This window comes from Psammomys obesus, unplaced genomic scaffold (genome assembly GCF_907164565.1).
Source record: "Psammomys obesus unplaced genomic scaffold, mPsaObe1.curated_primary_1811, whole genome shotgun sequence".
NCBI classification, from domain to species: domain Eukaryota; kingdom Metazoa; phylum Chordata; class Mammalia; order Rodentia; family Muridae; genus Psammomys; species Psammomys obesus.
Genome location: NW_026590809.1, coordinates 4,844,935 through 4,863,100, shown reverse-complemented (window position 1 = coordinate 4,863,100; position 18,166 = coordinate 4,844,935). Strand labels below are relative to the sequence as shown.

The window sequence follows — 18,166 nt, the reverse complement described above, 5'->3', positions numbered from 1 at the left end:
AGTACTTGGGATGCAGAGGCAGGTGGATCTATATGAGTTAGAGGCCAGCCTGGTCTACAGAGCTAGTTTCAGGACAGCCAGGGCTACACAAAGAAACAGTCTCAAAAAAAAAAAAGTCAGTTGAGGAAGGAGCAAGCTAGTAAAGCAGCACCCCTCCATGGCCTCCGCATCAGCTCCTGCTTCCAGGTTCTACCCTGACTTCCTTTAATGGTGGACGATGATGCTTTTGGTCTTGGTGTTTATTTCAGCAATAGAAACCCCAAGACAATCAGTTCCATACACATGTACCTACATACATACATATGTATATTTTATTCCTTCCCTTTTTTTTTTATACTGATGAAGACTACTGGATAAAGCCTGGGGACAGTGTGACAATGGAAGCATCTTGTCAAGACTGTTACTTAAGAATCCAGAGTATCAATATCTTGCATCTGGAACATGAAATGGAAGTTATGAAAAGTTTTACGAAGAGTAAAGACTTGTTCTCTCTAGGAAATGAGGCTGAACTCTGTAGTGCCCTGGCTAACCTTCAGACCAGTAGACCAGATGCTCTGGAGCAGACCTGTGTGTTAGAGCCCACAGAGATTGCTTTGCTCAATAACATTCCATATCATGAAGCCTTTAAGATGGCAATGAGGAAGGTGTTGTCTTCACTGGCTCCAGAGAAGCTGTGTCAGCCCATGGATGCTCACTGTCAGGATATTGAAATGAACTCTGGGAGTGGACAGAGTGACAGTGCACTGAGCACCACTGACCCTTTCTATGTGCTGGATGTGTCTGAAGGCTTCTCTCTTTTGCCTATACTTGCTGGAACACTTGGTCAGGTTAAACCCTACAGTTCTGTGGAGAAAGACCAGCATTGTATTGCTTTGGACCTCATATCTGAAGCCAATCACTTCCCTAAGGAAACACTTGAGTTTTGGCTGAGACATATAGAGGATGAAGCTGCTGTGCTGCAAAGGCCCAAATCAGACAAATTATGGAGCATAATTATATTAGATGTCATTGAGCCATCTGGACTCATTCAGCAGGAAATAATGGAAAAAGCTGCTATATCCAGGTAAAACAAAAAACATAAATTTTGAGTGGGGGAGTTTGAGTTAAAAATTTACTAAGATTTTTTTCTTTTTTGGTTGTTGTTTTGTTTTTTAATTTTGTGAGCAATAGGGTTGAGCTGAATGTCTAACCATACCTGACTAACTGCCTAACCATACCTGACATCAGAATTTGCTCTGATGAGGGCATCTAGGCAGTTTTGGGGTAGAGGCTGTTGGTTGTCAGGTTAGACTGTGGTTAACAGTTTAGACCTTTTCTCTCTTGCAGCTTAGTTAATCACCAATAACTAAATGAATCTTCACAAAAGCTATGAATGAAAAGTTCACAAGCTTTCCAGAGTGGGTGAGCACATCGAATGTGGGAGAGTAACATGCCTCAAGATTGGGGGTGGGGAGGCTCTGAGTGTCCTCCCATAGAAAGCTGTTTCTTCCTCTAACCCCCTTTTTGCTACAACGGTCCTGATGATAGCTATACAGGGATTTACCCCACACACCAAGCAGTTACTTTTGCAGCAGACACCAACTGGTGTTCTTAAATTCAGTTCGGTTCTGTTACTGTTGTCTGGAGATAGAGGCAGAACCTAGAGGACAGTTACCAACTTCAAAAGTCAGGTGCATATTGTAGGTTTTCATCTATACTTCTAAACCACCAGATTAACATCAAAGGTTCCCATCAATTTATACAACCCTCTTCAGATTTAGTTGGATTTGCTATAGCAGCTCACAAGACTTAGGAAAATTCTTGGTTTAGCTTAACCTATTTGTTATAGGGGGTGCAGATGAGGAACCAGAAGCAGAGCTGTATGGGGCAAGGTGCATGGAAAGCTACAGAATGTCCACGTCTTTCCAGACTTACTGTGTAGGCATCTTCACATGCTGAGCTGCACAGGAGCTCTGAATTCTGTCCCTTTGGATTGTCATGAGCTTCATTGTGTGTATGGGTATCACTGGGTATTGGTGATAATTTAACCTGGCATTGAAGCCAGGCAGGGGAAGAAGACAGAAAGGCCAAGTCCTCTAGTCACTCCTTATTCTTTCTGGCGAACAAGCCTGGGACTCTAGGAGTCCCTAGCCCCTGGGATAGCCTTGGTATATGAAAGATATACTTAATATTCCTTTGACTTTGAGAAGACTCCTGTTTTAGGAGCTTTGTGCTAAAAATAACAAATAACAAAACAACAGAAAAGCAGGCTAAGGATCAAATATAGTGTTAGTGTAGACACCACTGCCCTGTGTGTATTCTCTGATGGCCGCTTCTGAATGAGTTTGTTGTCTTTTACATTTTTTTTAGATTTATCTATTTTAAGTGTGTTTTGTGTGCGTGTGTGAATATCCACCACATGCATGGCTGGTGCCCAGAGAGCTCAGAAGAGGATGTTGGATTCCCCGGAACTGGACTTACAGACGGTTCTGAACCACCGTGTGGGTGCTAGGATTGAATTTGGGTCCTCTGCAAGAGCAACATGCTCTTAACAGCTGAGCTATCTTTCCAGCTTCCCGTTTCTGAGTGTTAACTCCTTTGTAGTGAGCGTCGAGGTAATGCATTTTTCTTAGTTCTGTGAACCACGTTAGCACATTATCAAAAGACGTCCCCTTTGAGGAGGGAGTTGTGTGAATACCACATGTCCATTAGTGGTTGTGCTATTCTGAAGTGGGCCACTCATGTGGGACTGAACCCCCTTAGCTTGTGTGATATGAGTACATAGTTAGAATGGAGGAATCATAAGCTACTCAGCTGACAGTGGAGAATTAATTTATTGGCTGTATTTTGGAGAAAGCCTCTTTTCAGTTTGGCGTGAGAAGTTTTAATAAATATTGAAAAGCACTTGTTAGGGTAAGAGTCAAGTTTATGGGCTGGGGCTGTGGTCCAGTTGTGGTGAGCCTGCTCTGTATCCTCAGTGTACTACAAAGAGAAACCTAGTATGATGTCAGTGCCTGCTAAGGAATAACAGTCAAATAACAATTTAGTGTGCATTGTTACAATTCTGAGAACTTTTTTTTGAGCTTCAAATTTTGCGAAGTTAAAAAATGTAAATTGACAGAAAATTAACAAGTAAATAGGTTAATCTCATAATAGCTTACAAGCTGATAGGAAGGGTTTTGTTGAGCTGTGTCTCTTTGTTAAGAGTTAAGTCATTTTGCTAATTGAGATTGATTACTGACTTTCTCAAGTTGTTACAAATAGCATAGGATGAGCATACGATGAACAAACATCATAGGATCAGCATAGGAGCAGCAGCATAGGATCAGCAAATCACAGACAGCTCCTAAGCTGTAAAGCATCAGATTGGTAAGGGAAAGTCATCAATTTTTACTCACTGTGTAAGCACATGATCGGATAAGCTTAGAGTAAGTCCTATGTACATGGTTCAATGTAAAAATGGATGTTGCCCTGACTTAGTGCTTCACTCGTTCTTGTTATTGTTTCTAATACTGAGTGTTGAATGTCTTCCTCATTTGCTCCTCACCTTGTTCCAGTAGGGTCTGTAAATAAACACACAGTTTGCTGATTTGGCTAGTCTAATTCTTGAACTTGCCTTGAGCATTCCATTTCTGCCCCCTCAGTGAGTGCTGGTATTGCAGACAGGCTGCTAGGTTACCTGGGTGCCACAGATCTAAGCTCTGTCCTCCATTTAGCCTGCAAGTACCGTATCCACTGAATTGTCTCCCTAGCCCCTAAGTCTTAATGATCTATTTAGGGAAGCTACATAGCAACAGTTTAAACATTTATGCATATTATCTTTTAAGTATGTATAAACTGGGCATATGGCTAGTCTTTTTTTTTTTTTTTTTTTTTAAAGTAAATCCTTACATGTTGAACTCAAGATGATATAGTGTCCACCTCTGTCGTCCCTGCCCTGGAAGTTGAAGTAGAAGATATCTCAGAATACTCAGTAAATACAAGGTTCGATGTTTGAAAATATGATGGACAGGATACTTTCATTTGATCCTAAAGACTTTACTCTGTCTTCTGTTTCTTGTAGAGGAATTTTAATTCTGAACATGGCTGCTCTGGCAAGAGATCACATCCAATGACCTAGGTCTGTGTGATTCAGCTAATAAACCAGTGAGTTGAGAGGAGTTGAGTTTGTGACAGTTGAATTTGTGGAGTTCAGAGGCAGTTTTTATAGGGACAGTTTTACAGGGAGAGATTGAAGAGAGAACAAGTTGAGCACAAGTGAAGACAAAATGGTGAAGACAGAATGAGCCAGAAGATTAGAACAGATTGCTAGAGTTAGTTTAGGCCAAGCAGAGCAATTCGGTGAGAAGCCAGATTGAATCAGTCAGCTTGGAGAGGAGTTTGAGCCAGAACAGCTGAGTTGAACCAGCCAGCCAGAGCTCAGAAAAAAACTAGAAAGGATGAGCTCATTCAGCAGTAAGTCTCAGAGGCTGAACGTATTCTAGGCCCAGATTAGATTGTAGGAGGCTAGAAGCTTCCAGGAGTAGGCCTAGGTTAGCAGATGGAGGCAGTAAGCCTCCGAGATGACAATTATAACAGGAAAATAAACTTACTATAAAAATTTCTGCTTCATTTCATGACTCAGGTATGAAAAACAATACTCCATGATAGTCTAATTACCTTATTAACTCATACAGGAACTGATTCTGTCTTGACATACTCTCCAAATTCTTGTTATAGGAACACTTGGTGCTCCATATGCAGGGAATGCCAGCTTCCCACCAGGCACTTCTCTTCTGCTCACAATTCTCTGCAGGTGCAGCCTGCTTAAGAAACTTTAATAACCACATGCAGTATTGTTACAGCATTTTGTGGGCTAACGGGGGATGAAGGGACATTACGTTGCATTAAGTACAGTTACACGAGAAAGGGTTTTGTTAACCTTTGTCGTGTGTGCCTTCCTAGAATATTTCAGTATTTACACTTGAAGGGCTTAACACTCTATAGTGATTCATTTCCCACTTTGAGAGAAGTCACAGAGTAGTTTGGAGAACTTACAGATACTTTGTACTCTCACGTACTCAGCCATCCACAGTGGAGCTATTGGGAGGCTATCCTGTTTCCAGTCAAATTTTCACCTTGCGTGAGATGCTTGGGACCAGCAGTGTTGTAGCTGTTTACACATAATGATAGCATGTGGAGGAAGCGTTAATCCACATATGAAATTTATTAATCTTTCACATACATCTTATACACAGTCTTAAAGTAGCCTTACAGTATTTTTAGTGTACTTGTGTTTTTATTCATGAAGTCATATATAGAATTTACCACATATTGTATTGTATGAGTGTTCATAAGGTACTGGATTTTGGAACATTTTGATTTCCATGTAGGGATGGTTCACTGTTAATGCTCTCAGCACATAACTAAATATTTATCTTAGCCTGTCTCCTGAGTTAACAGTCCAAATTTGAATTCTTGGGCAATTTTTTCTAGTGGCTTAAATTCTGAGCTACTAGCCAATAATGACATAGTCCGTCAGACTACGTATCATCTACACTTGACTAACTCACGATGCTTAACTTATTTATAATTACAAAACGTAGGGAATGAAAAGGTTTTTAAAAACCATTTACCCTTCTTCAGGTGTTTATTGCAGTCTGGAGGCAAGATCTTCCCCCAGTATGTGCTGATGTTTGGGATGCTGGTGGAGTCACAGACACTGGTAGAAGAGAGTGCTGTTCAAGGAACAGAACATACTCTTGGGTTAAACATAGCACCTTTTATTAACCAGTTTCAGGTAAGTGTCTAGAGAACTGGTTAGCCAAAATGTTGCTGTCTGCCATCTTCTTTGTCTGTTCTTTGAATTTTTACTCAGTCAGTGAATTTAGCTGGATAAAAAGGCAGTCGGTTTTCTGGAGTAAAGAAAGGTCATGGATGAAAATCAACCCGAGTGTTAGAATAACCAAGGATTTTTGTTATGAATACTGGCTAAAGTTTAGATTTTCCTCTGAATTCCAGATTAAAAGTAGAACAGGAAGTTTTAGACTTGTGAGAAAGGGTTGTACTTGTGTAACAAAGAAGCATCCAGAAGACTGTGTCCTTTGCTGGAATTTCTGTTTTGAAACCTTATATTGGCTAATGATTGGCATGGACAGCAGAAGTCCAGGTCTAGGCCATCTGTCTGCAGGTAGCAGGGATGTGTGGAGCTCAGGACGGGGAGGTTAGTTTTGGTTTAAGAATGAGTTAGGATTCAGAAAGAGGGAAAGTGTTACAGGTGTTAGAGGTGAAGCGCATGTTTGTGAGTAAAGTGTGTCTAGGTAGAGTGCACAGGGCAGCCATTTGTGGGGAAGATGGGGTGAAGTGAGGTACTACCATACAAGCTGAAGCTGAATTTTGAAGAGTGGAATGTTGAGTACAGAGTTGAAGGAATGATGTCTGAAGCCTGTAATTAGTAAGCTCTAGAGGATGCCAGTAGGTCTTCCATGACAAAGCCTTCTTGGAATTAATTCCTTTTAGGGGTTGGGGTGGCTAACCAAGCTTTTAGAGTTAGCTTAATATCTCTCTTGTATAGAATTAATAAGGAGAATATACTTATCACAAGGTAGAGACGCTTAAGCTGGAGATAAATGTCATCATCTATCTTTCTTTTGTAATTTTTTAAAAGAATTATGTAGTTTATGAGTGTTGGTCTGTATGCATGTGTGTCTTGTGTGTGCATCACTCATGGAGTCTAGGAGAGGGTCAGAACTGGAACCAGAATTACAGGTGGTTGTGAGACACTCTGGGTGCTGGAAACAGCCCAGGGCATCTGCGGGAGCAGTGAGCACTCGGGACTGCTGGCACATCTCTCCTGTCTTGCTGCTTTATTACCACTTGATCTGATGCCAGCAGTTCTTCAATTCTGTCAGAGTGGACAGTATTACTGGTCCTGCTGGCCTTTTCACTGTATTTTCCATTTCAATGGCCACACGTTCCTTAACAGCTTTAATTTGTGGTCTGAATATTTTCATATAATTTAAGTATTAGAACTTCATCCGCCACTGTTTTTGGATGATCCTGCCGTGGTTAAGTCCCATCTCCTGTGTTTATATAACACTCTACAGTTAGCCCTTAATGCCCTTAATGGTCTCACTTTAGTTGATGACTGCTTTAACTAAGGAGACTCCATAACCTTTCTTGGCAGTTTTATATTTTATAGTCTTTTAACCCATTGCCATAGGTATTGTATCCTCTTTTGTGATAATTGACTACTAGATAACTGCATGAATCAATGAAACAAAATCAGTTGTTAAAAGAATATAGTACATACAGATGGTTATTGAGCACCTACTACATGCACTGTTTTGTTTGTTTGTTTGTTTAATTAGAGCCTAATGTAGCCCAGAGGGCCTCACTATGTAGATAACCTTGAACTCCTGATCCTCCTGTTTCCATCCTGCAAGATCTAGAATTATAGACATACGCCCCATTCCCAAGTTACGTGTATGATAGAATCTTTTTTTTTTTTTTTTTTTTTTAAGATTTATCTATTTTATGTAGATGAGTACTCTATCTGCATGTACTCCTGCTGGAAGAGGGCATCAGATCCCTGTATGGATGGTTGTGAGCCACCATGTGGTTGCTGGGAATTAAACTCAGGACCTACATCTGGAAGAGCAGATAGCTCTTAACCGCTGAGCCATCTCTCCAGCCCTGACAAAAGAATCTTAAAGTAAGAGTTCATTTTGGATCAATTTGAGAAACATGGTCCATCATGGTAGAACATTTCTACCTCTATTAGCCTTTTGTTAAAAATAGGTGGATGAGCAGTTGAAGAAGACACCAGTATTTGCCTCTAATCTCTGCGTTTATACTTGTGTTTGTGTGCACATGTGCGCAAGAGTATATACGTACAGAACTCTGGGGAGCTATGGGGCAGGTCTGTTCGGTCAGACCGTAGTGCCTTTCCCAGCGCCAGTTACCCCAGTTCAGGCATGGCTAGGAGGAAGCACGAGCCCCCGAAGGGGCTGCAAGTCCAGTGTACAGACAGCCTGAAATCCTACCCTATGGCACACTCTCTCCAGGGAGAGTCAGTCATGCGGCCATAGGTGGTAGGCTTTTGCCCTTAGTGTAGCTAATATACCACTGTAGATTGGATCAGAATATTTCCCTCATAGGAGGCTCAACCTAGAAAACGCAAGAATCTGCTATCACCTTGTACATTGCTGCCATCTCTGTGCAAAACTTTTAAATCAAAGGTATGTGATAGGAGCAGGACAATATTAAGAGTATGGCCAGCATGATCAACCTTCAGGGGTCCCCACATCCTACAGGTAGAACCATGAACAATTTAGCAGGTAGGTAGCTAAACCAGAGATGATGGGCCTGGAGACATCAAGTTGTCTCTGGCCACTACCATAGACAGCAAGGCAGGGAGATCCCAGGAAAGAATCCACATCCATGCAAAGTATTGTTCTGCTATAGCCAGTGAGAAGACCCCTTAAAACTGTGAGCTTGACAGGGAAATTAATAATCTTTTTTTAAAAATTATTTTTGTTTTTATATTAATTACAGTTTATTATTTACTTTAATAATCTTTTTTAAAGATTTTTTTTTAAATTCATTTTAGTTACTTAATGTAGATGAGTGCTCTATCTGCATGTACACCTTCACAGAAGAGGGCACCAGATCTCACTATAGATGGTTATGAGTCACCATGTGGTTGCTGGGAATTGAACTCAAGACCTTTAGAAGAGCAGACAGTGCTCTTAACCTCTGAGCCATCTCTCTAGCCTGAAATTAGTAATCTTAACAGAAGGCAAAGGGCATTACATGTTTGCCTGCTATGGATAGGAAACCTATTTCAGCTCTGACTATGAAGGGGACTGGTAGGTTGACTCTGGTCAACAAGTACAAAAAATTGTGGGTACTTATAATGGGCATATCAGTTACTGTTGTCAGCTCCTTGAAAAAGCAATATGCCCACAGCCCCTGCCTTTGAGTGCAAGATTAAAGAGAAGGCCCTTCAGACATTTTTGGATCTTCTGAGTTCAAGGAGTCCTAGTCAAAAGACCTATCCTTGCTCTTCTTCAGGATTAGGGCCTGAAACAGGGACCACAGATTCCTCAGTCAGCCAGCTGTTGCATGGCTGAAAGGGGACAGGACCTCTAACTCCAGCATTCCCACTGCAGATGCCCTAGCATCTATGCTGCCATTTCTGATTTAAGAAATGGAATTAAATAACTCTAAACACTGGCCCACTATGAAAATCTCTGACATGCTGTGGGTCCCATTTCATGGGGTAAAGAAGAATCCTTAGGTGGCATCAAAGAGGGTTGTACAGTGGCATGCTCTAACAACTTGTTCGGAAAAGATTATTTTGGTGACTGTTAGGAATAAAACACTTGGGAAGCTAGCCAAAGGCATAATCATTGTACTAATGCAGTGAGAGGTGGTGGCTCCAACTGGAACTGGAGCATTGTATGCTGTTTTAAAAGTAGGAGTTTTATAGACTGGATGTAGAATACAAGACAGTGCCAGGAAGGATAGTGACCATTTGTTGATATGGGGACGCAGCAGCTGAGGGATTAGCTGTATTGTATATAGGAGGTGTCAGGAGGGGTCATTGAGCTGGATAAGGACTCAAAGAAAACTAGAGGCTGAGTATATACATTTGGCAGTCAGTATCATATAGGTGGCATTTAAAACTACAAGAGTAGATAAGATAGAACATTAAGGGTGTGCATAAAATGGTTTGAGAACTGACTTTAGAGAGCTTGCCAGGTTATGAGCTCTAGATTGAGGGTGACAGGCCAGGAGGTTTGGCTGAGGACAGGACAGTAAGGTGTGAGTAGAACTGTAAGGATTTCAGTCCCAGGCAGTGAGAAGTGGGAATGTAGGGTTTTCAGTTACTGGCATAAACAGGAGCATAATGAAGAAGACTAGATTGCCTAGGAGAGCTTGAGCTATAAAACACCATGAAGATTGAACTTAGTGTTTCCCAGAAAGAAAAGCGTCTTCTAAGCAGCTCTATCTTTATTTCAAACAAGGAAGAGGCTTGAAAGTATGAGTAAAAAAGATCCATTGTAACTAAGATCCATTGTAACAACATATCCATTGTAGCATTGTTTTTAAAGTGTAGACTTGGTTCTCTAGAAAAGGATATGTTTTGTTTCTTCAGATTAAGAAGGCATTTTGTTGGGCTTTGTAGGGATTTAAAAGGTGTCTGCCTTATTGTCATGTCAGTTAAGGTTTAGAGATCTTGGCTTCTAATGGAGCAACATCTCCATTGTAACTAAGATTTGGCTTGTTCATTCATCCTGAAAAACTGTTCAGGAAGCTTCATGCCTTAGGTTGATGCATAAAGTAAATGAGGCAATAAAAAGCATTCTGTAATAAGGAGCTAATTAGAGTTTGAGTACAGAGGGAACCTGACTGTAAAAACAACAAAAGTGAAAGTGTACTCTCTTTTCAGGTGCCTATCCGTGTTTTTTTGGATTTATCATCTTTGCCATGTATCCCTTTAAGCCAGCCTGTGGAACTCTTAAGATTAGATCTGATGACTCCATATTTGAACACTTCCAATAGAGAAGTAAAGGTAAGGACAACTTTAGATGATCACTCTTGTCATATAAACCTTTATCTTAAATGAGGAATTTTATATTTACATAGTCCATCATTTCCTTTGAAGATTTAAATCTTATTTTCTAGACAACATGCAAAAATAGAATAAATACTAGTCTGACACTAGTGTTATTATTAAATTTGAATTTGTGGTTAAATGTAATTTTAGTTTTTGTATTCAAATTGATTAAAAAGAGAAAGAAGACTTCCACTGTGAAATGTTCAAAATTCACTTTCTACAGGTCCGAATTTGTAAATCTGGACAAGTAACCGCTGTTCCTTTTTGGTTTCACTTGTGCCTTGATGACGAGGTCAGGTTGGACACCTCAGGTGAAGCCTCCCACTGGAAACAGGCTGCAGTGGTTCTGGATAATCCCATTCAGGTGCAGATGGGAGAGGAGCTTGTTCTCAGTGTTGAGCATCACAGAAGCAATGTCAGTATCACGGTGAAGCAGTGAGATTGCAATCAAGCATCAACACAAAGTTTTCCTCTAACTCAGTGAGGTTGTAATCATAAGGTGAATGTATAAAAATCCTTGTAATGGTCACAAATGTTAAAGGGTGGCATTAATAAAGCATGTGGTAAAGGTCTTAGAGTGTAGCATTGTTTTTAACGTGTAGACTTGGTTCTCCAGAAAAGGGTATGTTTTGTTTCTTCAGATTAAGAAGGCATTTTGGTGGGCTTTGTAGGGATTTAAAAGGTGTCTGCCTTATTGTCATGTCAGTTAAGGTTTAGAGATCTTGGCTTCTAATGGAGCAACATCTCCAAGTAGGCTTCTGCAGACTGAGCAGTGGCTGTGAACCAGCTCTTGCTTCTGTTAGATACTCAGTGTACTAAAGAGCAAAGGGCTTAGGAGGCAGTTTTTCCTTCTCTACTTGGGCAAAAAGAAAATTAAACACTGATGGCAAACAAGAGTTTAAAAATGCTAAAGCAGAATTTGTAACTTAATGGGATCTGTTTTTAATTGTTGGTATTATTTTCTGAGTGATCTGAGGGCTTTTCCGAAAGTCCTTGCCCATGTCTGTATCTTGAAGTTCTTTCCCCACTTTTGATTTTTGCTAAGAGTTTTTTGTTCTTGTTCCTGTCATCTCTGTCTATATGTCCCTCTCTTTCTGTCCCTGTCTCCTCTCCTCTTCTCTCATCCTTCTTTCCTCTTTCTTTTCCTTTTTCTCTTTCTTTGCTCCCCTCTCCCTACATTAGTTTATTTTGGACAGGGTCCTGTGTATCTCAGGTTGGTCTCAAATTAGCTACATATCTGAAGATAACCTTTAATATCTGAATCTCCTGTCTCTGCTTCCCAAAGCTGAGATGACAGACACCTGGTTTATGCACTGCTGGGGCATGCTAATCAGACACTTTGGTAAGCATAAGCAGTGCCCCTGTCCCTTGTTTATCTACTCAGAGAGCCAACTCAGCTTCACCGAATCTTTCCTATTTCATTCATTTCTGCCCTCATCTTAATTCTTTCTTTCCCGCTACTGCTTTTGGATTTGGCTTGTTCTTACTTCTTCAGGACTCTTATAGTGCATTGTTATTTATTTGAGAACCTCTGCTTCCCCCCCCCCCAATATGGCCATGTTTAGCTTAGAAATGCTGTTGTTTGTCCCATAGGTATTATTTAGTATGTTATGCTTTCCTTTTGCTTTGATTCTATCAATCTTTTATAGCCTTTTTTATTTTCATTGACTATGTAATATTCAATGGTGTGTTGTTGAATTTTCACAAGTTTATATGCTCTATAGTCTCTCTCGCTATTGACTTTTAGCTTTTAGCATTGTGATCAAAATGAAGTTATTTTAATTTCATGTTTGTTAAGGCTTTCTGTGCTATTATGATCTGTTATGGTCTGTTTTAGAGTCAGCTTCACAGGTTGCCGAGAATGTCTCTTCTGAAGTATTGGATGGACTGTTGTGTAGGTTTCTACTGATGTCTGATGTCATTTTCTCAGGGGTTTATTTTTTGTCGAGCTGACCTGTTGGTGAGAAAGGGGCGTTGGCGTCATCCACTGTACACTGGTGTTCATTGGTGACTTTATTTATTTGCCTGTGGTTTGGAGGGGGGCATGCATGTGCTAGTGTGCACCCGCATGCATGCCTGTGCTGGCTCGACCCTTGATATTGGTGTCTCTCTCAGTCACTCACACTTCACTTATTGCTGAAGCTAGAGAGCACCAGTAATGGCAACTACTCTGTCTAGGCAGTTTGCCTTGGGGGTCCCCGCTCTGCCTCCAGACTGCTGGGGTTACAGGCAAGACTGCATCTGTCTGGCTTGTGGGCTGGGACTGGGGTTCCATACTCCAGTGCTGCTACTTTGGCAAGCACTTTATCTGCTGAGCCTTCTCGGGACCCCCTAAACTTCGACTTCACATTTAGCTGTTTTCATTTCATGAAATGGGCGCACATGTCAGCTGGTGCATAGAATCCAGAATTGCCTTCTTGTTGCCTTTTGACTGTCTGGCTCTGTCAGGAATTAGAACAGTGGCTCTTGGCTGGCTTACAATTCCATTTGTTTGAAATACCTTTTCTATCCTTTCACCCCATGGTATCATCTGTTTAGAGTGGCACATTTCTTGGAGGCAACAAACAAATGGATCTTTATTTTGACCCCAAACTGCTCATCTGTGTTTTTTGATTGGGGGAATTGGGAGCCTTACTGTTCAGAGTTATTGAGAAGATACGTATCGATCGCATCACTTTGAAGTGTTCAGTGTTTTCCTAATCTTCATTTGTTTTACTGCAGTTGCAGCATTTATTTTTTTTTTTTCCATAGCTTCTGTATATGTTTGTTTTCTTCAGTGTAAAAAATTCTTTCCAGTGTCTTCTGCTAACATGGCTTAGCAGTCTTGGGAAAGTTGGGTCTGTCCGTGGCATGGTGTGTACCCTCTAACCCCTCCCCCCTTCAGCAGTGGCAGTTTACTGGGTATCTTAGGGTTCCTATTGCTGGAGATGCCATTGTTAGTATTTAGTCAGCCTGCTTCTGGGTTGTAACCTGTGATGCCTAGTAACCTAGTTGTAACCTAGTTACAACCTAGTTACTAGGTTGTAACCTAGTAACCTGTGATGCCAACATGTGTCCCCTGCCAGGTGGTAGCACCTAGCAGGCGTGTTTCAGTTCCTCCATAAAAGGATCAACCCGCCACTTGGTGGCTCTCTTACTCTCTTGCCTTCTTGCTCTTGAGCCCTCTTCCTCTCTCCAGCTCTCTCCCCTTTCTCTGTCGGGGCAGCCCTTCCCCTCCCATTATCATGGCTCACTCTCCTCTCTCTTCATCTCCTCTTTCATATAATATTATAATATATGTTACGCATCATCATTTCAGCCATGTCTATGGCAGCGCTTACAAAGAAAAGCATTTCATTGGGGCTTAGAGGTCAGAGATCTAGTCCAATTATTGTCATGGCAGGAAACACAGTGGCACACAGGCAGATGTGCTGCAGGAGTGGAAAATTCCACATTTTGATACAAAGGCAGCAGGAAGAAAGTGAGCCACTGCACCTAGCTTGACCTTTCCTTTCCTTCCTTTTCCTTTCCCTTCCCTTTCCTTTCCCTTCCCTTCCCTTCTTTCCTTTCCTTAAACCCTATTTGTCCTCCTTGCTCCCCTTCAAATTCATGACCTTTTCTTCATTGTTATTGTATGCATATGTGTATATACATATATATTCCAAAGTATAAACTGCTTAGTCTATATAATGTTTTTAACCTTTATTTACATTTTAAGGGCTGGCCATTTGGCACTAGACAACCAATTATTTTGTGTTCTTCCCTGGGAAGGACTTAGCCCCAGCTTTCCACAGTTGCCTGTAGTTCTTTGTGTAGGGTTGAGGCCTTGTGGGCTTTTCCTTGTCTAGTTTTGTCTGTTGGTGTTGTCATTCAACTCAACAGTCAGGCAGTAATGTTGGTGAGTATTTGTGTAACTTCTGACACTACTAGGAGACACATAATCACAGCAAACTCCCAGGTCCTCTGGTTTCTACAATCTTTCTGCTTTTCTCTTCTTTAATGTTCCTTGAGCCTTAAGTGTAGGAGTGTTTTGTAAATATAGCCGTTGTGACTGGGCTCTACTACAACTCTGCATTTTGAGTGGGTATATTTTCTATAACTGTCTCTGTCTGTTGCAGAGTTGTTTTCTTGTTGAGGGGTAAAAATTGCACTGATCTGTGGGTATAAAGACAAATGTTTACAGATTTTTGTTAGGGATTATGATGGTTTGGCAAATTAGCATGTAGGTTTTCCTTCCATAATTACTAGCACTAAGTAGTTAGCTAGGTTTCCAGTACTGGGCATAACCCTCTTGTTGAGTAGGTCTTAAGTCTAATTAGAGAACTGTTGTTTACTGCCAAGGTATGTTTGCCAGTATTGCACCCTTTGAGTTATCATTGTCATGCTGGTTATTGATGCGGTTTTGTCATAGCTGTGTAGGACTTTGGAAGCTCTCATGGTGCCTTCTAATTGTGTGATATTCTGTAAGTCACTGCTAAACCCAGTGGTCCAGGGTCTTCTCATCTAGTTTATAGATCTCACATTTGTGTGTCTTACAGAGAGTTGATTTTGGTGTCTGGTGTAAAATATGGGTCTAGTTTCATGCTTTGGTATGTGGAATTCAGATTTTTTTTTCCTGAGATAATTCCCTGATTGCATGCTCTTTCTCAGTGTTCTGGTGTTCACTTGGGTCCAACACAACGCGAACACCACACCAGTGTATAGAAGGTTACTGTAATCAAGCCACTATTGATCAGTCACATGCAGAAGAGTCCTAGTGTAAGCTGAACTGCAACCCGCATGAGCTAGAATGCTGCAGAGCTTTTAAAGCACAAAAATCACAGAAGCCACAATCATCTGGGCCAAGTTAGTTATATTTTCCACCACTCAGATTCAGGGATAGAGGACTTTCCTGGGAACATTGCTTTTTGGTGCACTTACCCTGTTTTCATTGTTTGTTTTGCTCAGCCATGATGGGGCAACCTCCCCAGCATTCATGTCTCAGCTTGCCGACCAGGGTGCTACTTATCCAGGGAGGTCTTGGGAGCTTCAACTTTGTTTGACCCCTATTCAAAATGGAAGTTTTATTCAAAATGGTTTCTGTTGCTTCCTTCTTACATCACTATGCCCACTTGGTGCTCTTGTCAACAATTATTCTGAACTTCCCATTTTGGTCCATTTATCTTTTTTGTTAGCATCACACCTTTTTCCTTTAGAATGTTTTATTTTTATTATTTACAGGTTTGGCTCTTTTGTCTAAGTGTATATCTGTCCACCAGTGTGCATGCCTGGCGCCTGAGGTTAGAAAAAGGCATTAAATTTCCCAGAACTAGTTACAGAGGTTTGTGAACCTCTGTTGATGCTGGGTATTAATTCTGGGTCCTCTGGAAGAGCAGCTAGTGTTCTGAGACAACTTTCCAGCCCACCATATTGTTGACCATTGTAGCTTTGTAATAATTTGTTCTTTCTTAAGACAGTTCTCACTGTTGCTTAGGCTGATCTCAAACTTTGGGCTTAAATGATCCTTCTGCCTAAGCCTCATAAGCTGGGATAACAAGAAATGAGTCATGGTACCCAGCTTGTATTTCAAATCAGGGAGTGTCCAACTTTCCTCAGAAGTGATCTGGCCATTTTTTTCTATTTCTATATGAATTTAGGATTGTTCTTTATCTAAATAATACCCCTAGGATGCTGATGGCAGTTGCATTGAATCTGTATTCATATGAATTGTGTGCACATTCTGATAAGATGATTTATTTTAATTCAGAGGATATCCTTCCATGTATTTTCATCTTCTGTTTCTTTGATCAGCATTTTCTGACTTTGTTTTTTTGCCTAGACCAGGCTGGCCTGAAGTTATCAAGATCTGCCTGCCTTTATGTCCAGAGTGCTGGGTTTAAATGTGTACAGCACTAAGTCTAGCTCAAAAATTTTCAAAACGTTTGTTGTATTTCTAATCAAGCAATTTTTGTTAAAGCATTAAAAATTTGTTTAAAGAATAAGACACAGCTAGACGGTGGCACTACCTTTTTAAAAAAATTTATTTCAGTTTATTTACATTCCAAGGGTGCCCCTTTCCTTCCCTCCTCCCAGATCCCCCTTTCCCTTCCCCTCTCCCTTTTTCCCCAAGAAAAGGGGAGCTTCCTTCCCCCAGAGTTTTAATCTCAGAACGCAGGAGGCAGAGGTAGGAGGAACTCTGTGAGTTTGAGGCCAGCCTGGTCTACATAGTGATTCCAAGACATCCAGGGCTACACAGAGAAACCCTGTCTCAAACTAACATAAGAAAAAGACACATTAAGAGTCTGAGAGTTTAAAGTATAATTATGTAAAGTTAAATGGCACATGATTGGGATTACATTAAATTCAATTAATCTGAAGTTTATATTTACATTTTCAGTAAATATATTTACATTTGCATTGCACTCATGCAGTGGTAAGAAGCACTGGTTTTTGTTTTTAAATGTCCTTTTGAGAAATTCAAGAGAATTTTGCTAAAGTTGCTACCTACTCTTTGAATATATGATACTTTAACAGTTTAAGAAAGCTAAAGCCTAGGAAATTTAAATAATATTTGTGATATACAAAACATATACAAATATATATATATATATGTATACTGACATGTACATATGTGTGTATTATATCTAGTAGTTGTATCTGGGTTTTGCCTATCTTTGAAATGAGGGTTGTGGTAGCTTTAAGGGTCCATGGGTGTTCGGGAAGGCTCCTGCTCTTATGGGATGTCAAATGTGTTGTTACATGGCTTGGCAGCAAAAAGTGTAGCCTGTAAAGGAACCGTGGGTTCAAAGTCTTGACCTTGGCTTGTATCGGAAGACTGATCTTCAGGGATGTTAATCGTGGTATCTTGGTTTATATCAAGAAACTCTCTCTCTTCTTGGATATCACTCATGATATCTTCATATAGGCTGTCTATAGAAAGTGGACTTGGTGAAGTAACTGTGTGTCCAAAGCCTTGGTACAGGCCCACTGGTGAGGATGTCTTTGAACCACCAGAAACTGCACCTTGTGATGATGAAGAAAGCAGGCTTGAATGTTCGGTATGATCCGGGTCTCCAGGAAAACACTTTTTTTTGGGATAACCTCGCATTGTCCTCCCTTTAAGACAATATAAATTTATTAGCAAACAGTTATTTTTACCATTCTAAACATACTCTAAAAATGGCTTTCCCCTTTGTTTTCCCTGAATTTGAAGAACCTACACCATGGTACTTTAAATATTTTCTTATTTCTTAAATAACTACTGAGTGGCCATGGTAGGAGAAATACAATAACCTACATATTAGGACTAGAGGCAGTACTGCAGTCGGTAAAGCGGTTGTCACACAAACACAAAGCACCTGAGTTTAGTCCTCAGCATAGGTAAAAAGCCTGGCATGGTTTTGTGTTGCTTTTGGTCAGAGACAGGAGGATCCCTGGGCCTCTCTGGCCAGCCATCCTCCTAGCTGAGTCTGTGAGCCCCTGGGCAGTGAGAGACCTGTCCTAAAGCCAAGTGGAACAGCTGAAGAATCACATCTGAGGTTCCTCCCTGGCCTCCCCATGCGCGCGTGCACAGACACACACACACACACACACACACACACACACACACACACACACACACACACA

The 18,166-nt window shown here is 40.9% G+C and overlaps 2 protein-coding genes across 2 annotated transcripts in view; one reads left to right on the top strand and one right to left on the bottom strand.

Moving 5' to 3' along the window:
• Prmt9 (protein arginine methyltransferase 9) overlaps positions 1–11,159 on the top strand; it is a 29,118-nt gene extending 17,959 nt beyond the window's left edge. The window contains exons 9-12 of the mRNA XM_055609112.1: positions 346–1,063; positions 5,605–5,758; positions 10,415–10,537; positions 10,806–11,159. Coding sequence (XP_055465087.1) covers positions 346–1,063; positions 5,605–5,758; positions 10,415–10,537; positions 10,806–11,021 — 1,211 coding nt within the window. The 3' untranslated portion in view covers positions 11,022–11,159. The remainder of the gene's footprint in view (positions 1–345; positions 1,064–5,604; positions 5,759–10,414; positions 10,538–10,805) is intronic.
• A 5,682-nt stretch (positions 11,160–16,841) lies between these two features.
• The window catches only part of Tmem184c (transmembrane protein 184C), a 14,664-nt gene continuing 13,339 nt past the window's right edge, over positions 16,842–18,166 (bottom strand). Inside the window, exon 11 of the mRNA XM_055609110.1 lies at positions 16,842–17,656. Coding sequence (XP_055465085.1) covers positions 17,274–17,656 — 383 coding nt within the window. The 3' untranslated portion in view covers positions 16,842–17,273. The remainder of the gene's footprint in view (positions 17,657–18,166) is intronic.